At 41.6% G+C, this 23,273-nt stretch overlaps 2 protein-coding genes across 3 annotated transcripts; one reads left to right on the top strand and one right to left on the bottom strand.

Annotated features, from left to right (window-relative positions):
• Positions 1–808: 808 nt before the first annotated feature.
• Positions 809–6,342, top strand: foxh1 (forkhead box H1). Its single transcript, XM_020653031.3, has 4 exons — positions 809–916; positions 2,541–3,131; positions 3,790–3,894; positions 4,182–6,342. Exons 2-4 carry the CDS (start codon positions 2,661–2,663, stop codon positions 5,151–5,153), a joined length of 1,548 nt encoding a protein of 515 aa, XP_020508687.2. The 5' UTR covers positions 809–916; positions 2,541–2,660; the 3' UTR covers positions 5,154–6,342.
• A 1,562-nt stretch (positions 6,343–7,904) lies between these two features.
• On the bottom strand, positions 7,905–22,461 carry oplah (5-oxoprolinase, ATP-hydrolysing). Of its 2 annotated transcripts, none has more exons than XM_020653032.3 (28): positions 22,324–22,461; positions 21,299–21,513; positions 20,719–20,910; positions 19,733–19,847; positions 18,749–18,872; positions 17,995–18,190; positions 17,508–17,673; positions 17,041–17,179; positions 15,872–15,939; positions 15,120–15,295; positions 14,898–15,023; positions 14,655–14,767; positions 14,396–14,566; positions 14,105–14,242; positions 13,701–13,839; positions 13,304–13,416; positions 12,469–12,620; positions 12,171–12,331; positions 11,974–12,075; positions 11,677–11,851; positions 10,641–10,825; positions 10,379–10,525; positions 10,130–10,264; positions 9,870–10,019; positions 9,524–9,681; positions 9,252–9,412; positions 9,025–9,122; positions 7,905–8,696 (listed from the first exon to the last, which is right to left on the bottom strand). In XM_020653032.3, exons 2-28 carry the CDS (start codon positions 21,467–21,469, stop codon positions 8,544–8,546), a joined length of 3,924 nt encoding a protein of 1,307 aa, XP_020508688.2. In that variant the 5' UTR covers positions 21,470–21,513; positions 22,324–22,461; the 3' UTR covers positions 7,905–8,543. The 2 variants fall into 2 exon arrangements, with proteins under 2 accessions (XP_020508688.2, XP_020508689.2); XM_020653033.3 differs by having other exon boundaries at positions 21,299–21,497; positions 22,324–22,444.
• Positions 22,462–23,273: the final 812 nt, after the last annotated feature.

The raw sequence follows: 23,273 nt of genomic DNA, 5'->3' as shown, positions 1-23,273 counted from the left end.
AAATAGTTCTAATGTTAACTTTTGTGGAGCTTTAATGTCCCAGCGTTTAGTTTGCACCTCATAAATGGAGGATATAGTCCCTCAAGCTGGCGGTGCTGGTTCCAATCTCTGGCTACTTACCTGTATGTCATTCCACACTCTCTCTACTCTATTTTTTTTAAGGAGCAAATGTATAAAATGTAGGCTTATCAGTGACACACAAAAAATAGAAGCTACATCTCCTACAGTAACTCTAAAGTTGTCACAGCACAGTGAAAACTGTTTCTCACTTTTGCTGTCTCTATCTTCAGAGAGGTTAAACTTCATTCCTCTCCATCTCAGTCAGAGGATGCATCTGGAAGCAGCTTAGGAGGGATTTGTCCAGACACAATCAGCCTATGTGAACAGCCTTATCCTGGATGCTATCCTATTCATATGGTTCCCCATGCTTCTCATGCGGGGATCCCTAATCCAGGCAAAAACCTATTAACTGGCACTCCAGTAGACAGGAAGAGATAGATTCACAGTTTGTATTTAAATCAGTCTGTTTCGTACTGAGCACTTTTCTGCGTGCATGCATGTAAATGAGTCTGGTCATCAACAGTGCCATGGTTTTGTGCTTTGCCTGATCATGTTTCATCTTCCAGCTCTCAAGTGTCAGGCATCAAACTTTTTTTTTAAAGACAAAATACTCCAGAAGAAGATTTGTCTAATCATTTTGAGAATATAGTCAAGCTTCTCACGTAGCTTTGCATGAAACCACTAGAGGGAGACAAACAGTTTTTGGACTGTGCAAAAGTGTATAGCAACCGTGAAGAAAATTATATGAGCAAACTGCAACAGGTGAGGATGGTTTGCTGTTCTGAGCTCGCAAAGAGTTGAAGCAGGCCAATGTGTATTCACTGCCAAAAAAGACAAAAATCTGCATGTAAGTGTGGTAAGTGTTTCACACAGAAGTAGGCTATGATTTATGATTGAACTATACAGCGCAATTTAGATCAAATTCTTGTCCATAGTTCAGCTCAGTAAGCTTTGAGCTGTAAGAGAACAGTTTGCATTCATTTCCACACACTATATGCCAACGTGTAGGATAATTGGTACTTAATTGTAAATAAGGCAGCCCAGGTGTGATTTAAATGAGAGACGATTACAATGTGAAAATCGAGTTGTTTTCAAATCTTCCAAAAGATTGACGTATTATCTTATCCGCTGTAATATATCCACCATTAAAATAGTGACACCTGAGAGCACAGAGTCAGAATTTGCTGTGTTTCGCTTTAACAAAAGGTACTGGAGTTTGTTGATTCTTGGTGTAAGGCAGTTTTTGTTTGAGCCTGTTTCCAACATTTCGGGGAAACATGATAGCTCCCGTTCAAGGTGTGAATGTCCGACCCTACAGCGACACTTAGCAGCTTGTAAGCGCCAGAAAACCCACAAATGGTGTTGAATAGCCCCCGTATTTCCACACATGCTAAGCAGCTTCGTTGGGAAGGAAGAGTCTCCAGCGTGCCAATGGGGCTCCTTCTAATCCAACTTGTTTTCACTGTCTTGCTGGGAAGAAAGCGTCTGCACATTAGCACTACGTTAAGGTGAACAAAAGACTTTGCATTCCCGAAACTTAGTCCTTCAATACCGAATGACATCCTGCATGGTCACAGTGAGACCCAAATGTGCGCAAAACTCTCCACGAATGTTGCGCGCTCTGAGAGCACCACGATACCGCACAATAATTCATCCTGCACATATAGGCCAACTTCAAATGATATGTTAGCCTTTGAAACGAAACATCGAATACTTTGGGTTGAAAGTGTATACCAAACATAAATCTGGTTTATCCAGTCACTATTATAAACAATTCCACAGGCTAATTAGGAGATGGATTTGACTGACGTATTAAAATGACTGGTCGACAAGTCAGAAGATCTGCAGCCTTTTTTAATGTTTCAGCGTTTGTATGGCCTATTAGCTTTTCCTTTTGTATATTACTCACAAAAAATGTTGATTGCATGTAAGTTCAATCGAAATTACTTCTCTTTCTTGTACCACACCCCATTCTCTCTCTCTCTCTCTCCCCCCCCCCCCCCCCCCCCAGTTTTACTTTTCGCCTCCGAGCCCAAGTGTCACTCTCTAAATTCAAGTGCCCGTGATTGTATTTCTACAGCACTGACACAGGTTTTGGGTAAGTGTATAGTAAAACAAGTATCCTGCTGTTGGTTTTCACATTAAGTTTATTTTTATTTTTTTAACTTTTTGGGTGACAGAAGTGCATTCTCCATTTTAACGCACTTAAAACTTAAGGCCTAAGTGATCTTCTGATCAGTGATTCCATAGAAAACTGAGAATCTCTTTGTTGTAAGTGGCATGTTGATATTATCACAAGTGTTATTTACAGGTTTACTGTCTTTCTCTCGCCCCTCCTCGTACACAGACCCTTACCTCCCAACCCCCCCCCCCTCCCCTCGGGGGCGATCAGTCATTCTGCTCTCAGATAACGCGTCATTCTCCCCTCGATTACGCAGCGGGATTTACATGAAACTGTTAATTGTTTGCTCTTCAAATAGAGTCAGCCTGGAGCCAGCAGTCTGCCAGAAGTTAAGGACCGACTCTTTGACCTCCCTCCCCCTCTCCGCTGTCCTGCCCGAACGTGCGGACCGATCTTCTCCCCCCTGTGGCTGATCAGCATGACAAAACACTGGCCGGAGCCTAGCCTCTTGGCACAACCTTCTCTGCCCCACATCGGAGAGCATCAGGGCCATCAACTTGACTTCCACAGAAATGTTCAGCAGAGTTTTCCTCCAGGCGTTGTAGCGCGGAGCAACGCAGCCCAGCATTGGCCTCACCAGTACCCGGGTCATATGGTTCCACAACAACTGCCGCGCTTGGAGAAGTCCGGAACGCGCCCCGAACACTTCACCAGTGACACGGCATTTATGGATAAAGTCTCACCACCAACAGTCCCGAATCCTGAAGATGCCAACTTCAGGCAGGAATCTATTAACCGGGACTCGTGGAACAGTGAAGGGGACAAGAGTGGCACCAGCGGTGGGAAGAAAAAGAACTATCAGCGGTATCCGAAGCCTCCCTACTCGTACCTCGCTATGATTGCAATGGTCATCCAAAGGTCCCCAGAGAAGAAACTCACGTTATCTGAGGTAAGAGTGAGAGTCTGCATTCCGCTGTGTTTTGATTGCCTTGTGCATTGCGTTGTTAATCTGCGTAGAGGTGATGCATGGCCGGTTTTACGCACGGTGGTCCTCTCGAGCTTCTCTTAATTTACGCACCATTTTATTGGAATCTTCTTTGAAAATGAGAGGAGTTCTTGTTCTTTAACTTTTGACCTGTGCTTCTTTAACTCACTGAATGATCATTTACAGTCCACAAAATGACACATAACAGCAGCCTCTTGGTGACACCTCAGTGACTTCCATTCCTGCTTCGCTTTGATAAGGCTAGACTGCAGTGAAACCAGACACTGATATGTACCAGAAAAGTGATAAGATAAACAGTGCATGGTGAAATCACGTTTGTTTTGATAGACTACAGCTTTAAGTGCACTGATCATTTTACTTTTAATTCATTTTGTTTATTCCTGTGAAAGAAGTTAAGAGCGCCCTGTCTATTTAATTTCAGTCTAATGTTACTTTACTGAAGAGAAAAGTAAAGCTGGCACCCTCATCGGCATTTCTGTTCTCAGTCAGCTCAGCTGTGTGTATTTATTCAGCATAATTGTGCAGTTAAGCATACCTATGCTAAAAAACAATGAATACTGGAGTCTTTTTCAGAGAAACACTGACATGGTTTTATTTCTAGATCCTGAAGGAGATCAGCACCCTCTTCCCATTCTTCAAAGGGAACTATAAGGGCTGGCGAGATTCTGTGCGACACAACCTCTCCTCTTACGACTGCTTTGTGAAGGTATGTGTGTTAAAATTGTTATACAATTCAATAGGAAGCCTAACCAGTGGCTTTGATTAAAGATTACACAAAAAATGCATTGCACTATCCTGAGTTGGGGTTTGTGACCATGTTTAACAACTTAGAAACCCACTTTTTGATTGGCCCTAAACCTACAAACAGGTTTTTGAGATTACATCTTTTATCCACTGCTGTTGTGATGGTAAAGAGTGAAAATAGTTTGTCCTGCTTGACTAGGTTTTCATACCACGTGCTCCCCTCACTGTCTACCCTCCCTCACCCTGTAGGTACTGAAGGACCCAGGGAAGCCTCAAGGCAAGGGCAACTTCTGGGCGGTGGAGCTGAGCCGTGTTCCTCTGGAGCTCCTTAAGAGGCAAAACACGGCAGTGTCCCGCCAGGATGAGACCATCTTCGCCCAGGACCTGGCCCCCTACATCCTGCAGGGGCACAAGCCAGAATCTGAACCCCCCACTGCCCCAGACCCCACCCTACCTGCGATGCGCTCCAGAAACCCCTCTCCACCGCAGGAGGATTCGTTCCGACCTAAACTGGACTCCTCCTTTGCCATCGACTCTCTACTGCACAGCCTGCGGCCTCTGAGTGCCTCTGGAGACGTGGATGTGTCTTCTAGGGATTGCTGGGGCAAGCTTGAGCGGACCCGTTCCTCACCTCCTCCCCGTCCTCGCTATGCCTCCTCTGCTCGTAGCGCCTCGGCAAGCTCTGCCAGCCCAGCGTCCACTTCCTCCTCCTCTTCCGATGAAGAATGGAAAGGCATGTCTCTGTCTGGTAAGCGCGTTCCTCAGGATGGTGAGGCTGGGTCAGACGGTTATGAGGACTACAGACCTCCTCTTCACAAATCAGCCAGACGGGAGACTGTTGCACCTCCATGGGAGCTTCCCACCTCCTATGCCAAATATGCTCCTCCTAACGCTGTTGCTCCACCAAGCATGCGATTCAATGGAGGCCCTCTGATGCCCCTACATGGTGGACTTCCTCTTTATGGCTACGGTAGCTCTCCTGTTGCACCTGGTCACTTTATAAGTCATGCTTATTGGCCTATCCTCCCTAACGGACATGTTTCTGTCCAAGCCCCGCCCCTCATCATGGACCTGGACAACATGTTGCAATCTGTTCCTCCGAATAAAAGTGTGTTTGATGTGTTGGTACCAAGCAATCAGAACTCTGTCTCACATCATCAACCACCCAGTCAATACAGCTTGCAGAATGGACATCCCCTAAACAGGTATTCTCAGTACTGACTCTTAAAAACAGACTTCTTCACTTCTACTCAGCCCAACTGTAAGTAAAAATGCACAGATGCTAAGCAACTATCATGAAGGATGGGGAGTGTATCAAGATCCACAAGAACAAACATTCCGGCAGCAAATTTGTCCAAAACAAGAGTCCAGCCCAGGAAACATTTACAGGAGACATGCAAAAGGGTGCTGATTCACATAAGATGAAGTTGGGGATGTTGTCTTTCTTATCAGTATATATGGAGTGGTTTCATAGGATAAATCTACCTAAATCAGCTATACAACGAACAAATATCTACCTCAATCTTACAACGACACAATTTATGTGTGTATACTGCCAATAATATTTGCACTGTTTTTTTTTATTGATACAAATACATGTTTTCTACATAATTGACTGAAGTTTAGTCATTTGAACAACTTAAAGCTGTAAGGTTGACTTTATATGCTATCAACAGAATTTTGCAGTATCTTTTTCAAAGCCCTGTATCCTGCCAACATTTTCAACACAACGTTGGATTTGTTGTAGTTGAAAAAATCTTAGTAAAAGTCTAAAATGTTCTTATGTCACGGTGTTTCTGCGTTCAGATTTAATGACTTACAGCAAGAGTGTCATTTTTTGTTTGTTCAGAACACTAACACATAGGACAAGTTGTTTAATATAAGGTTTTAGTCTTGACATAATTGGACTGTCTGCATTGTTACACATGAATAATATCATAATTAACCTGAAAACAGCAATACTGCAAATAGGCTATAACTGGCATTTTCAATGTTTTTTTATCTTGTGTTTACAGATTCCAGTGTTTCAAAACCTATGTTAAATAAAAAAATATATTTTTAGATTTATATGCAATCTGTTAAAATGCTGCAAGTTGTCAGACCACTGGAGACAATCAACCACTGTGCAACCACCAGTATCTACCTCATGTTTTTAATGGACTGTGACATGTTTCCTGTGGAGTCTGCTCTGCTGTTTTTTTTTTTTTTGCACTATTCATGTTATTGTGATGATCATCCAAAGGATATTGTTTATAAGTGTCTACCTACCTTGACAAGTGAATGTTGTAGTTTTTGGCCATTTTCCTGTGGTCTTCTAAAATGTTTGTACAGTCCTGAGTTAAAGTGAAAACAGCTTAACGTTTCATAAGTTCTAAATTGAACAGGGTATGTAATAAAATCTTAATTTTAACTGCTGCTCAGTGTGTTACGTGAAAATAAGACAACAGAAAACACAGCCTTTACTTTATTTTTAGTCTTTGAATTACTTTAAAGCTTCTTTTTCTTTAACTGAAGCGTGTTGTTTCAGATGGCTGTTTTGTCTTGACTGGTTTCACTGGATGTTCTACACAGAATGTCTTAACAATGGGCTTAATATGTCTGGACAATTCAAATACCAAGGTATATCTGATCAAATGTAATATACCATGTTTAGGAAATATATTTTTTTTTAGGCCAGTAGGATTAAGAGGTAACATTATGAAAATACTTCCAGTTACTTACAAGTATAACTGCATGTTTTTCCATTCCAGTATCAAGTAAATATTACAGAAAAGTACTTGCTAGCTTAGCCTCTCATAAAACTGAAAATGAATCAGCATTTACGTTAGCAGCAATGCTAGATGTATACAGAGCATCACTTTTAACCAAATGCTACACAAGCATGCTAACATACTTAATGTGACATGGCTCACATGCAGATATTTACCATTTTAGCCATGAATTGTATTTGCATGGCAAGTTCCGCTTATTTAGCTTCTAGCTAAAAAAAACAATGAACTTGTAAGCTTGTAATAAAAATAGTAGTGGGACCCTGAACACTGTGTTGTACTTACATAAACAAAAAGTAGCCTATTCTTCTGCTCCACAGTTTAAACCAGAATTTTGCTATTTTTAGGTCTGATAAAAACATAAAGTTAGCACTCTGTTGTGTATAAATCAAAACATTTTAAGTATTTCCAGACACTATGTCTTAAGTTGGGTATTTTACTATTCAGGGTTGTGTCCTGATTTAGTGGAGCACATATTCCCAAACAAGGAGCTAACTATAAGCCAATGGAGAGCTTTCTTTTTGTAGCATCAGTGGTAAGATAGATTGTTTTACTGCAGGAATTGTGATCAATAAACCAGGTAAACTAACTTTGATCCACAGTCCATGGCCTTAGTAGTGGAGTTTCCAGCCCACAACACCCACACACACACACACACACACAACCACACACACACAGAACCAACTAATTTACATCAACAGTCCAGCAGCCGTCAGCCTCCTGCTGCTTCCACTGCTGTGTCCCCTATCTCTTTATCAACAGCCTACGCATGCCTGCACTCCCTCATCATCCTTCCTCCTTTTCTCCCTGATCATCCCTCACCCAAAGGTGGGAGGAGGGGGACACCACTTAAACAGGGACATGTCCCCTTCCCCCAAACACAACCATTCTGGGTTGTTTCTGAACACTCACCCTCATGAATTTACATGTATGACTCGGGTTCACACTGGGCCCCAGTGGGTTGTGTTTGTTAACTGCCGATGTCCCTGATCAGTAACCCATGTGCAGTTTATGTGTTGTTCCTTTATACTTCTTTTTAAACGTTTATTTGAGATTAGATAACCTTCACTTAACAATGACTCCATAAAAACGTTGAAACTATTTTACAGAATTGACAAATTGTTTCATAAAATATTTCTCTCATCCCTAAAAAAAAAGATTAAAAAAAAGTGATGTAAAGAAAGGACGAAAAAGAATAACGGCATTAGTAGAAATGGAGTTTATTTGTATGTCCTATTAAAACAACTACAGAAAAATATAAACAATATCTGTTTGGTTAATGTGGTTATTCCAGTTTAAAACAGAACTGCATCTCATTCTTACTGTTTTTTTGTCTAAAACAAACAAATACAAAACTGAAAAATATTTCTGCACACAAAATTTAAAAGTATCTTTCCCCTTACACAGAAAAGTTTGGGTCTACATAAAATAAAAAATATAGACCCAATTTGGTGTCAAAAATCTGACTGGCTCAGGGTTAGTTACCGGTAGTTTCGTCTCGTTGAATAAAGAGTAACATTCCTGTTAAAAAGTGGAGTGTAACTTTAACTTATTAATTGTCCCTAACGGAAGTCTTATTGATCATCTACAAGTATTCAAAAAAAGTCTTACTTTATCATAAGTGTTTCCTTTATGATGTGTGCTTTATTTATATCTCACAGTAAAGTGATGAAACCCTAATTAGCACCTATTGTTTCCATCTTTGTCAAAGTACCTCTTTCTCACTCTCTCTTATGGATCCCTTTCTCCGCTTGAGATCCTGTAATCGCCCCACCTTTTTTTCTTCTCCTCCTCTCACTTCTCTGTCCTCTCTCTCTCTCTCTCTCTCTCTGTCTCTTTCCCTTCACACTCCTTCTTGGGCCATCCTGTATTCGAAGACGCTGCCTCTCTCAGGGAATGTCTCATTCAAGCGCCTGCGCTTTGTCTGGGCTCTCTTGTTTGTGTCCTCCTCTCTTCCATACCCCCCTCCTCCAGGAGTGTAGAGGCAGAACATGTCCTGTAGGGGGAGACAAAGAAAGACAGTTACGCTAAAAAAAAAAACCCACTTCATTACTTCACCTCATGGAAATGATTAAAAATGAAAGATTAACCAGTGTGTGTGTTCTGCAGAAATTATCCATCAACATAAGATTTCATTTGTGAATTCAGAAATCATTTGAATGTTTGCTTAAAGTTATATATGTGATGATAGATTAATTTTTAATGTAAATTAAATATTTATCTGGAATACAATTCTGTCAGCAAAAAACTTTTTATTTGATGCAGCATAACAGATGTTTGCTATTTCTTTATGTGGTGAAAAGAAACACATGGTGCAGTCTTACCCCAGGCTGAAGGCTGATGCTGGTTTTGGCTCCCAGGTTAAGGACTCGACCGTCTGCTCTGTGAAGCAGATTCATCCCTGCTGCTCCGTCCTCACCCCCTTGATATAAGAAAGACAGAGGCCACTAGATACAGAGCAGAATATTATGATAATGGGGATAAATGAATAGCCTAGCCTTGTTTGGTGTGGCATCAAAAACAGCTGAGGACTTCAGAGGTCGGAGTTTACCCTGCAGGCCGTAGGGACGGGTGGAGCGCCTTTCTGTCAGAACAGATAACACCACTTTGCTCCTGAACATAAGTTTCCGTATCACTCCATCTCCACCGCAGTAATTTCCAGCTCCTCCTGAGCCGGGCCGCAGAGAAAACTGCTCTAAAATGACCGGATATCTGAACACAGGAGGGACAGAAGCGACATACACATGAATATATTGTAATCGCACCAAAAAAAACCCAAACAGAACTAAAACTAAACTAAGAAAACTTAAACTGATGTCGGACCTCTTCTCCAAAATCTCCGGGTCAGTGATTCGGGTGTTGGTCATGTGACTGTGAACTCCACTCCGCCCAGTCCAGCTTGGCCCCGCCCCTGCTCCCCCAGCAACCGTCTCATAATAACCTACGCTCTCACTGCCAAATGAAATGTTGTTCATGCAGCCCTAAATAAAAAATAAATAACAATTAACAAAAACGCACATGGTTATCAAGTTTTCTTGATCATCATTTCACCAGTTAATTTTCCCCTTTACATTATGTTGTTAAATTTGGTAAAAGCGTCTGCTAAGTGAATTGTAAATTACCTTGGAGTTAAAATTTGACTTAATGTTCAAATCAATATTTTTCTCACCTGCGAAGCAGCGCACACCTCAAACGCCCTAAAGATGACGTCAACCACCCTCTGGGATGTGAGCACATTTCCTCCAACCACAGCTGCATTCTTAGAGGGCTGGAGGATCGAGCCGGGGGGGACGATGACTTTGATTGGTGCAAGACAGCCCTGGATAAACAGAAAGCAGCTGTGAATAGACACAACAACAACAACAAAAGAAAAAAAAGGTTATCTAACCTTAAACTCCTACCAAGGAGTCCTAAAATAAACCAACTAACCTGGTTGAGCGGGATGTCCTGTCCGACCATGCAGCGCAGGCAGTAGATGAGGGCAGAGAGGGTGATGGCACGTGGAGCGTTGCAGTTCCCCCACACCTCTGTGCCCGTCCCTGTGAAGTCAAACACTGCACTGCCCTGTGGTGATGGAGGACTTGAAGTTTTAATGGTGCATTTATTTTAAGAACTTAACCGACTTCTTCTTATCTATGCAAGTTTGTCATGTTTATAAGTCCCCCCCCCCCCACTCACCTTCTCCTCATTAATCTGAACCCGCAGTCTTATTGGGGTCCCATCATCCATGAAATCCTCAGACTCCACCTCCAAGGAGCCAGTCTGTTGCCCTCGACGACGTGCAAAGTCTCTCAGCATGTCCCTCACTGCCAGCTCTGCATTACTCTGAAACAGAAACACAAAGTGCTCTAGTCATTCAAAGCATATTGAGAACCACTACTTTTCAGAATGACAAAAATCTATAATCTTGTCATGTCGTTTTTATTTTTACAACAGGTACCTGAATGTATCCCATATAAGCCTGAACAACAGCTAACCCGTAGCTGTCAATCAACTCCCCAACCAGATGGCTGCCTCTCTGATTGGCTGCCACCTGAGCCCGCAGGTCTGACAGGTTGTCATGGAGATTACGAGTCCCAGAGCAGTCTGGGTACTGGGCCGGAGCCATCAAAGCTTCAGTTACCGCTGATATGGAGACAGAGGGAACAGGAAAGAAAGGAATCCAATGTGGGGAAAACAGAAAACATTAATTAAGCAATTAAGAAAGAAAATTATATTATTAATTAATGTTTGTAACAACATAATGATTTGTTTGCTCCTTATAGATGCCAACATTTGAACTACATACTGTATAACAACATTTACCCGAGATTGCTGTGAGCTATTTCTCAACACATTCATCTTTTTTTCCCATTTAATTTCAAACAGGAACTGGTGTGCATTCACTTCAATAAACTTAAAAAGTAAACTAACAGAGATTTAAGCCTAGATATAGATGGATAATACATCAGATAATACATTTTTCTAAATTAAACTGGATTATTGTAGCACAGCAGTTGCACTGTAAGCATGGACGCTGATGATTGAATAATTGATGATTGAACTTTACTGCAGTCGAAGTCTGTTTAAATGTTTGACAAAACATTTAAACAAAAAATAAATATTCTGAGGCCTTCAACGTGCTTTGAGCTGGGATTTAGCTTCATATTACATTTTAGGATTAACCGATGTACAAAAGAGTGTTTCAGTCTGAGCTTTTTAAAAAGTGGGAACCTGTTTCTCAGGTTTGATGGTAATAGTTCAAATTCACTGTTCATGAGCATGATTAGGCTCAGAGACCAGCTTTAACATGTTTTTATAGAAGGCTGGTTTATAGAGTCTGTGGAGTGTTTGGCCTACAATCTTGTTGGTGCAAAGCAAGCATTCTTTATGTTGACTTATTGACAAGAAGTGGCTCTGTGTTATCTCTGCCCCCTCCATTCATCAGTTCCTCACATTCTTGTTTGGTTCACCGTCTTTTTTTTTTTTTTTTTTACCTTCTTCCTGGAAGACGCCACCAGTGACGAGTTTAAAGGAAGTGAAGACGGCGCCCTCCTGCTGCAGGGAGGTGGAATGGGGGGGCATGGAGCCTGGAGTTATGCCTCCAATGTCTGCATGGTGCCCCCTGCTGGCTACAAAGAACACCGGACAACTCACCCCCTTCCTAAACACCTGTGGGGAAAAGCGTGGGGAAAGAAGGAAAGTGCTGTAGTGATTAAAAGAAGTATGTAGTGAAAAGAGAAGATGGAAATTGAAGAGAGCAAGGATGCAGCTACAAATCTGGAGAGACAGACCGGTGTGATAACTGTGAGGTCTGGGAGGTGGCTGCCCCCGGCACAAGGGTGGTTACTCAGGATAACATCGCCTTCTTTCAGCTTGTTCCCCAAAGACTTGATCTGCACACAGAAGCACAAACAGATCATTTTTGTTCATTATTAACTGTTTCAGATATATTTCTCAACTCAAACACATACAGGTGAACATCCCTCACCTGGTACTGGACGGTCTCTTGCATGGCGCCCAGGTGTACAGGGATGTGTGGAGCATTGGACACTAAACCTCCGTCTGGTCCGAACACAGCACAGGAGAAGTCGAGTCGCTCCTTTATGTTGGTGGAGATGGAGGTTCTCTGGAGAACTCGGCCCATTTGTTCTATGGAGGAGGAGGAGGAGGAGAGGAAGATCACAACCGAGCAAGCTAGCAGGAAATCAGTATATAATATTCCACATTCACTTGACGTTTTTTCCGCTCTCTCTCTCATTTCCATCCTCTCTCCTCCGACAGAGTACCTGCTATGCTCATGAAGCGGTGGGAGAAGATGGAGAGCTGCACGGTGTTGAGCTCAGTGCCGAGGACACAGTGAGGGTCAGAGCCCACAGTCATACAAACGTCGCCCCCTTCTGTCAGACGGGCCTCACAGCACGGCTCCACGAGGATGGTACTGATCGAGAAATTAGCAGAAAAACATAAATACATGCAACAGTGCTAGCTGACACATCTTAAGAAATAAAGTATGACCAAGCTCCCTTTAAAAAAAAAAAAAAATCAACCAGGTTGAGAAAGAAAAAGAAAATATTGAGAATATTTCTGCAAATCCATGAAAGTAGCGAGGCCTTTTAAACTGTGCTTAAAGATAACAGCCGTCATATAACACAGATTATGATATCCTCTTAGAAAACAACTCAATGTAGATACTATTATAAGACAGTAGGGATGCCCTGATCAAGTATTTTTTGGCTCTAATCCAATCCCGACTCCTTAAATAAAGGTAAACATATACAGAATGTGTTCCGACATTCATGTTTACATGTATACTGATGAACTATGCATCCATCCAGCACATTTAAATTACATTTGTAGCCTTCCAAATTTTGCACACACAATGTTTTGATCCAATACTATTAAGAAGATACATTCAAATAACTTATAAAAGATTAACTGTGCAAACGTTTCTCCTGACCTGACATGAAGTAATCCATTAAAGACGTATTGTTCCATTAAAATGTCCCATAAGAAGCCTTAGTAACGATTCTTTACTTCGCTGAGGACATCACTCAGAAAAAAAAAAAAACCCTCCTTAAACATTTACAAGAAAGTGAGTTCTCGTAAGCTGAGAATGCCTGCCTGTTTTTGTCAATGATGATGGCCGGTCCCTGGATGCTGGGACCACAGAGCAGCTCCTCCCACAGATACACACATGTGTCCAGGTAACCTTCCTCAAAGTAACACTTGGTCTTCTGCAGAGCAGGACAGCGAGAACAGAAAGATGTACGTTTAAAGAACAACAAAGTGAGCTTTTCATCACTTTGAAAACAGATGAATGTATAAATGTTTTCATTGTGGGCTATTATAGCACAAGGTTTGTGAAAGGAGAGGTGTTAAACGTTGATTCAAAAATGAAGAAGGCATGGACCAAATGGTCAAATTATTTCTTAAATTATAGGAATGTGTGTTTTTTTTTTTTTTTTTAACAAGTGTATCATACGCTCAGCAGTGTTGCGTTAAAAGAGAGACCAGGTACCGTGACTGGTTTGGCCTGTCCATGTCCTGTCGTCGTTTTATACACCGATTTGATACCAGATTTCCCACAACCCCTCACTCTGATGTCATCAACCATGATGGGTCTGTCCGGGATAGTGAATCCAAACTCCTTCTGATAACTTCAAGAAGAGAGAGAGTGAAAAACAGTGAAGAAACATTGGAACCCATGACATGTGTAAACAAACGTCAGTTTAAAAGTATACTAAGCTTTTCTCCTCTTCAAAAATGACACATTAACTTGACGGTGTAGTTCTTATGAAGTGCAACACAATAATTAAGTTGCGATGATTTGTCAACTCATGGGTGAATACATTTTGCAGACAACAGCTTATTACAGTGATAAAGTAACAAATCACTGAGTTATCGCATAAAGAAAGAGCTAACCGCTTAGTGAAGGCGCTGCAGAAGTCTCCAGCTCGACAGGACTGGGCGTTGCTGGGGTAACCGGTAGCTGTTACCATGAGAGCGCAGTCAGTGCCCTTGTACCGCAGATGGAGGAAAACCTCAGTGGTGATCTGACCACTGGAGAACACAAAGAGACAGAATGCTAAATTATGGTCTGGGTACTTGTTCAAAGTGCTTGTTCTCAGTCAGTATCAGTGACATATGTAGATCACCACACCTGGAGAAGCATGAGGTTAACACCAGAATTTGTAGTGTGTTGTGGATGCTGACCTGGTGAATCCACGTGCACAGAGTGTATCGTGGCAACGTTTTGAGAGACGCTCTACCCTCTGGTCCAGTTCCTTGAAAGAGTTCTGCTCGTACGTCAGCGAGCACGGCTCCTGCACCTCCTCCACCACGTCAGCCAGAGCCAGACCATAGGCTGACAACACGCCACTGTATCTGCAAGACGCACACAAATAATATTACAGCCAAACATTTTACATGAGCATGGCTCTCTTTTGACGAACACTGTGGGAACAACCATTACTTATGTATAAAGACAGTCTTCATTCCCAGGGCTCGGGCAATAGCACAGGCATGTTGACCACCTGCACCACCGAAACATGCCAACACGTGCTGAGATGTGTCATGGCCCTTAGCCTATGAGAGTGTGAGAGGAGTGAGAGAGTTCATTTTATTTCTTTTAAGATTTGACACGTTCCCCAACCAATAATTTAATGTTACTCTTTCACCAAACTCCAGCTGAGACCTTGGAATCCAAGATTACTACCTGTGTCAGAGCTCTGATTGGCCGACACATGGCCTCATTGGCAACCCGAATGAATCCCATAGCAACCTCCTCAACACTCATCTCTGATGATTGGTTGTCCGAGTGATTGGCACCATTCGCGTTACCCTGCAAAGTGGAAAAAGAACATTTTACCTTCCTCTTCAAAATGATTTACATGGTTATTAGGAATGTTTTCAAATCTGCGTCAATTAAAATGAGTGCCTGAGATTGTTTAGAAGACAAGAAGAGGTTGATCTCCTGGGTCAGTTGGTGGAAATGCTTCATGGTTTCTTCCAATGACAGCGGTTCGTTCTCTCCTGGCCCAAAGATCTTTGGGAAGAAGGAGGGGAGCAGCCGACCCAGGGCTAAATTAGCATCTGTTACAGTCAGAGGACCACCTGTGAAAAATCAAACAGGTTGTAAATGTTAAGTTCTCCAGACTCAAACAAATAATGTCAGGGCATTATGTAAAGTGCTTTACTTCTTAGTCTTTGAGTCTTGAACGTAAAAATATATTATGTGGCAGTGGAGATCCTGTTGTATGAAATGGATCTAACCCTACCCACCTCTCCTAAAGCAAATATCAACATGACGTCGAGTTTCTTCATGGTAACGCCCACGTCACAGCTCTAACTGATAACCATGGGGAAAGCTATAGATATGTGATCCAAACTTGGACCAAAGCCAATTTCCGATCAAAAAACGAGCTAGAAACATATAGTTTTCTATGGAGACCCCAAGCGGACATGGGCAGAATATACAAAAAAAAACATGTTTCTGATGAGCACCAGAAACTATCCCATGCTCACAAGAGAGTTATATATTCACACAAGAATGGGCGCATTCAATATTTTTTTAAGGTATCTGGTGCGAACCAGAAACACATTATTAATATTTTTTCTGCACATGTCCCACTAAGGCCTCCGTACTTTCTCCTGGATTGTGGACAAAAAATCCCAACAATGGAGCGTTACCTTTTCTGTAACAGGATGGTCCTGGATGTGCACCAGCAGACTCTGGTCCGACCACAAACATTCCTGATCTGGAAGAGAGTTAAGGTATAGAAACAGAAAAATATAGTAAATTTGAAAACAAGACAAGAAGACAGTGTATCATGAGTAAGACAGTGCATGGTCAGCTTGTTGTTATTTACAATGGACTTGAGTTCTTTAATTTGGAAAATTGCAAACGTCTTAGAAAACTTTAAAAGCTTTCCCACTTCTGATGAAAGTTATTATAATACAAATAGCTGCATATCTACCACATATAGTATGTTTTCACTCTGGTCTCCTGTAAGTGTTACTTTTATTCATTAGAAGTTACAGCATAACAAGCACTCCACTCAGTAATGCGGTAAAAATATAGTGACTGGATAAATTATGTTTTCAGTTTAAAACTGCAGTTGAAAATATTTACTGCTTTTTAATGGTCTTTTTAAATGTTTTTTAATGATCACTCACACACACTTCAAGTAGCCAAAATAAACAAACTCAACAGTCTTCCATACAAGATGTGAGGTTAGGTCAAGGAGGCAGGCTTTGTTTGAATTATTTTATATAAATTGTAAAGAAGAAACATTGAGTAAGTCTTTTATGTCTTAGTTTAATTCACTTGTATTTGACACTACTTCAAATACAGATGCAACTACTAGTTCTGAACACTCCAGAGTGGTTTCATTACAAACTAGTGTTGATCCTACTATCATTTCTTTCTTAAGAAACATTGCAATTACTTACCGTTGCTTTCAATTTACATCATGGACATTTAAAAGAAAGGCCAAATTTCATGCAGCAGTCCGAAAAATATCACATTTATGTATTCCATAGATTCTTCTTCTTTGTCAAAACTTTGCAGCTAATTGCTTTAGAGGTCTGGCAAGATCAGACCTAACTAACTCCACATGCAAACTCTTAACCATCCGGCCTGACTGACTCTGGCTCAAGTGGTGTCAATATATCTGACTTAATACAGCTCCCTCTGGGACCAAAAAAAGCTGTTTTATTCCTTTTAAAATGTGCATTTGTACAGCACCGGGTCTGTTAACAGGCTTTGATGTATAAAACTGGATTCCCCGCCAGTGTAAAAGTAGGTCATTAAAAAAAATGATGTATCAAAAGATAGTAGGTTAAAACTAGATACTGACCTGAAGAAGAGTCGTGATCCTCCACCTGCAGCCACAGTGTTGATGTCCAGCTGAGGTGCTTGCAGGGTGACTCCAGCTGTGGTAGCCTCAAACACGTGTTCATACTGGCCTGCATAACGACTTACATCAGTGGATGTTCCTGGACAAAAAAACAAGACAGAGGAGGTTAGGGACAAAAGACATTGAAATCTGAAGGCTGTAAAGATGAAAATGTCTTTTTTTTTTAACAAAATGTGTTGAAAGAAATGTGTTGCTCACATTAGACCACGTTTAACACTTGTAATAGAAAGTCAGGAACATGTAAATGATCAGTATGTAATAAGTCAGTTACTCAGTTTAGATATTTAGTCAACTTTGAGTTAAAAAAAAACACAAAACAATAGCAGGAACTTCCTCACATAGTGTTTGCACTCAGTAACTGTTAAAAAAAAAAAATATATATATTCCTCATGATTCCTCCAACTCACCGCCCATGTCAAAACCAATCACAGGTTTTTTCTCCTTCTGGCTGTAAGATGTGATGGCGTATCCCACCACACCTCCCGCTGGGCCGGAAAGAACGGCCCGAGAGCCGCAGAACTGCTCCATTGGGGTCAGACCGCCATCGGACTGCATGAAGAGAACGTCCACATCCTGCGGACAGAGGGGAGGAAGACATGGAGGAGATCATTTTAATGTTCAAATAAATAGGGTCTTAAAACTGGCACCCAAACACTCTGGGATCTTCAAGCTGGAGGGAATAGATACTTGACTAAATATTAGCTCATGTTGTCTGCAAAATATACCTGTGTGTGTGTGTGTGTGTGTGTGTGTGTGTGTGTGTGTGTGTGTGTGTGTGTGTGTGTGTGTGTGTGTGTGTGTGTGTGTGTGTGTGTGTATATATATATATATATATATATATTGATGTGATATTGATATATACCTATATTGATGTCAGACACACATACAACACACCTTCAGGCCACTCTTGAACCCAGAGGTAAAGCCTTTTAAATACTGATGGATTTTGGGTGTGAGGTAGGCATCCGCACAGACAGTGTATCCCCGAGGCACTGCCCGCACCATAGGCATGACCTCGCTGGACAGAGACACCTGGGTGAAGCCCAGACGACGCGCTAGGGCGCCTAGAGCTTTCTCGTGATCGGACCATCTGAGTGAGAGAAAAAGACAGAGAGAGAGAGAGAGAGAGGAATGAGGCGGAGCTGGAATTCAAATCAAACATAAAGCTTTTACATAACTTTACCTCTGCTCTACTGTATACTGTGTCTGCCTGATCACACAAAGCTGTAAATACGCAAACTATAACCTTGAATTTAAGTGGTTTGATTGCTTTCTTTATATGAAACTAGTCTGCAGATTGTTACTAAAACTGTGATTGGCTTTCAATGGACAAATGGGAGTGCAGCCATGAACTTCCACCCAGTAAACCACATGGGCTGCATATACAATAAGAACAGGCTATTTGACACCGGACAGCTCTGACACGCACAGTTGTACATAAATCTACTCCCACAAAGAGGCGTAGAGCATAAATTACATAAGACGAAATAATACAAAATGTTCTATAAGGCAAAAGTCAGTATTTACAAATAGTTCCAGGTTCTAAAAAGGAAGGTGACGTAAGAAAGGGAGGACAAGAGATCAGATTACAATCATGAGCAAATACAACTCCAATCCTAACAGAAAGAAGACGAGCTGTACTACTGACGTGTACGAGTGCAGCAGAAGCACAGCGAGGCTGGTGATCCCGCGAGACAGAACTCCTCTCAGGTCTTTCTCCACTTTGTCCAGATCCAGCTCCCTCCACACCTCCAGGGAATCTCCTGTGCTGCCTGATGGACACCAGAGCACACAGACACTCTTGTGTGAAGCATTCAGGCAACTGTATCATACAGAACAGCTAACTATGTGTGCCAATTGAATATAGATTTCTTTATTTACAATCAAAACATTCTGAGAATTGTCTTGGTTGTGCATGTGTTGACGCTGAAAAAGAGGATATTTGGAGGTGGAGCAGATACAACAGGTATTGAAATGATGGTTTGTTGCTGTACAAAATGAAATTGAGATTGGGCTTAATGACTTGATAAACCAAAATATTCTTTCTATAATACTTCAAACAGATAAGCAGTTACACATAAGTAAGAAACGATAAACCTCAACAAGCCTGTATTGTGCAAAATACTTTTTTTTGTTGTACTTTTTTGAGCACCCAAAAAGTCAGAATACTGATTCAAAAGAACTACATTACTATCTGTGGCCTCTAATATACATTAACAAGGCTCAGCAAGAGTCTACAATCAGCCTATGAGGCCCTGTTAGGCTGCTCTAAGACAGTGGTGCTTTCAAGTTTAAATGACAGTTTAACACAAACTGCAAGAGTTTATGGAAATGACATTTAGCTTAGCAAGTATTTAGCCGTAAACCAAACTGAAATGTGTCTGATAGATCACAAGCTAAGTGATCAACAAACATGTTCAATTCAGCCTGAATGAGGACATGAATGTGTGAACCAAGTTGCATCCATCCAGCCGTTTAGATTTCTGATTTTGGACCGAAGTGGCCGACTTACCAACCGACCATTCATCAAGAGTGATAGCGCCATTAGCCACGCTGCTAGCATGACTAATGGATATAATTAAAAAACACAAGTCTGCTACTCATTTGGGGCTTTGGTATTTGAGTTTCACACCTGTGACAATACGTTTTGGACCTTTCTTCGGGAGCTGGCAGCCACCTTGCATTAGCACAACTCGCTCATCCACCTCTATCACCTCTTCATAGAGCACTTCAGGAACGGCGACCTCCTGTATGCACACACAACACACACACACACAGGCTAATGTCAAGTACTCGCAAGAGAATGACCTGGACAACAGTAGATGGAAGATAGAGATACTAATACCATATTAACTAAAATATCATAAAACATGTATTTATTTCTTAGGTAATGTTACGATATGTATCCTCAGCTTTCAGATCAGGTGCAAACTTAAGAGCAATTGATGTTTTTCTCTTTCCTCTGAAGCTGACCTTTCCAAAGCAAAATGCTGCTATGGTCTCAGACGTAAGTGCTGCACTTTGACCCAGACTCTTTACGACTAAAACTGTCACTACATGCAGTGCCCCGAGGACATGCTACTTAACATAGGCTAACTATGGTATGCATAGATTCTTGTACTTACACCCCAAGAAAGTCTGTCACAAATGCAATAACCATTTCAATCCTAACTCACTTTTAACTCGGTGAAGTTAAGCCTTTTTTTTGTTTGTTTCAAAGGGGCTTGTTGGGCGCACACATCTAGTTGAGCAACAGGTAGTCTAGAGGAGTCTACAGTTTTATTTATGGAGCCTTTTCTGCTGTTGCCGTTGTGACAGCATGTGATGAAGTGTTGGCTTCATATGGTAAATAAGTGATAACTTAGGCTCTAAATGGTACATCTGCTGGGGACAAACTCCAAAACCTGCCCCCAATGTTTTTGCAACATAAGATAATGACTAAACCCTTAGTTGCAGGGATACTAGACCCCAGACCCGGTTACTCATGGAAATCAGTAACATCATTATCAATAAAGCATGTTACAGTGTCACATATGTTTGTCTGTGCTTCTTTTTATCTTTTCATTTCACACATATACCTGTAGAAATCAATGGTTTAAGAAAACATGTATTACAAACCAAGTCAAACAGTTTTGGTCTGGCCTGCGTGCCAATGTGCAACAAGTCCTTGAAGCCCTGTGTGACCAAGAGCGCGGTCCTTTCCCCCTCCCTCTCCAGCAGTGCGTTGGTTGCCACAGTCGTGCCCATTCTGATCCAGCCAATCAGAGAGGTGTCGACAGGCTGGTCACGAGGAAAGACCCGGCCTGTTTCCTGTCAATAAATACACATGAATGTGCATATTACATATACTGCTCATACAACTGTCTTTTCCCCCTTTTTTGTCTATGCATACACCTCAAAAACCAACCTCATCATCTGAAAATACCTTAGCTTTGCCCTTTAGTGTTGTTTCTTGCCTCTAGTGAACCACAAAAGCTACGTCGATTATAGTAGTTCACATTCATTTTCCAATTTGTCTGATTGTAAACCAGTAATAATTCTATGTGAAAGCCAAATTCTGCTTTTTAACTTGACAGGATTTCCTAAGCATGCTTGCTACTTTTGTGGCATACGCTCCTCCACACTCTCAATGTTACATATATTTATATCTGCTACCTGTCCAGTACAAACACATTTTTATGCTTTGACAGCATGTTACCTCCTCCAGGACTCTGCGTATCCCCTCAGTGGGAGCATCTTTGTAGTTCTGGGGGTCCCGGGACAGCAGTTTAAGGACTCTCTCTCGACCATCAGGCAGTCGGGCAAACACATCGGTGAAGGTGCCACCCCGGTCGATTGCGAAATCAAATGCCCCCTTTGTCTCAGCCATAGTGTAGAGAGAGAGAGAGATGCAGCCTCTGAAACGTTTACCAACTGGAGTCAGACATGGTGAGAGAGATTAGTTTATAATCTCCTCTTTGGAGTGGTAAACTGATAAGAGAACAGCTGTTCATTTACACAATCTATACAATGAAACAACTTTGCACACTCCCCCTCTTCCTTTTTGTTCAACCAACCCCATTTTAGCTTAAAGAAGACACTCCTTCTCACATGTCCCTTTTACTCACATGTTCCTTCTCTGCCTCCTGGGCTGCAAATCTCCAGTTTTTTTCTGTTTGACTGTCATTTTAATGCCAAAAATCTTGTGCAAAGTACCTTTCCCTACATGTGCTCATGTATATAAACATTATATCTTTGCTTTAACAGCAACATCTGTTTCTTATTAATAAGGCATTTATTGGAACTTCAACTTGTCTTATACATCCGCATTGTCACGTGTTTTTCTTTATGTTTTGGGATATTTTCAAGATTTTTCTGCATGTTTTTTTCTGCAAGTGAAATTCATTTAAAGAAATATTATATCACATAAAAACATGCAGATTTCAGGGAAATCCCTGGCCTGCAGGAATGTCAATGAATCAGTCCTCTGCCATAAAGTCCGATAAGGGCTCAATTAACTCGCAGCTTCTGCAGGAACACACTGATTCTTGTTTAGGAAGCAGTGACAGCGGGTCAATAAGAAGGCAATCAAAGTGAGCTCAACTAAATACTGCAAGTATCATGCTGTCGCTAACGTTACCCGGTCAGACTGAGTGCAGGAGCAGTGTGTATATACCGACCAGACGTAACGAAGCTGAACACTTGAATAATTCAACATTAACTGCACTGTTTATTTGAACTCACCAGTGATTTGTAGTCTCGCAATAATCCGATGTCTGTCAGGACCTCCCTCCTGCTCTATGCCTTCTCCCGTCTCGATAGGAACCACATCGAAGTAGTCACCAAGGAGTCGGAGCTATTTCTATGTGCTGCAGCTTGGAGTTTAAACCCCGCCCCCATCTGAGACAGGCCCAGTATGTTAATAAAAGTTGTTGTTTTTTTAATGTAAGAAAAAAAATCACTTATGGTTCCTATGTGTTTTTGTAAACTGTGCTGATGTGTATCGTTTCATAGGATGTGACAGCTTTACTACAGGCTACGTCATTGTCACTTGCACTACCAATTATCGTCACCAGGGGTCAGTGTCGCTGTGACCACAATAGTAGTCCAGGGTGTCAGTCCACGTCTGCAACACTACCACCAGGGGGCAGAAGCTAATGGCCCGTATTGTAAGTGATGGAACAAGTCAAAGTGGTCTGGTGAGTTGATTTGGTGCTCTTAATCCATTTTATTCCCTCTCTGGTGGTGTTGGCAATACTGTGAACACTTAATATATATTTTTTTAATTTGTACGTATTTATGCATGTATGTATCTGTCTGTCTAGAAAGCTGGACAAAGTAGTTATTTGCAAGGTCCATCCTTGTGGTCATAAATAGTTACTTGAAAGCCCAATTAGTTAAAAGAATCCAAGTTGACTTGCCACAGTAAGTTGCAAAATTCAAGTCTGGAGGATCGAGTCAAGAACCATAACAATCCAAAGCATCCTGGAGGGACTCTGCAAAAAGAAAGGAGCTCAAAAGAGGAGTCATCTCAAAGTAGGAAGAGAGAAGGATCTGATTGAGACATTGTGGTGAGATCAAGGAGAATTGAACAGAGAGCAGGCCTGTGCAGGCATCAATAGATAGCTCACTGGTAAACTCGACACCAGCACTCTCAGTGCTGTGTAGGGAATGAAAACAAGATAGACATCAGA

This window comes from Labrus bergylta, chromosome 20 (assembly GCF_963930695.1).
Source record: "Labrus bergylta chromosome 20, fLabBer1.1, whole genome shotgun sequence".
Taxonomy (NCBI): Eukaryota; Metazoa; Chordata; class Actinopteri; order Labriformes; family Labridae; genus Labrus; species Labrus bergylta.
The sequence above is the reverse complement of the archived record's forward strand: the minus strand, read 5'-3'. Positions and strand labels throughout refer to the sequence as shown.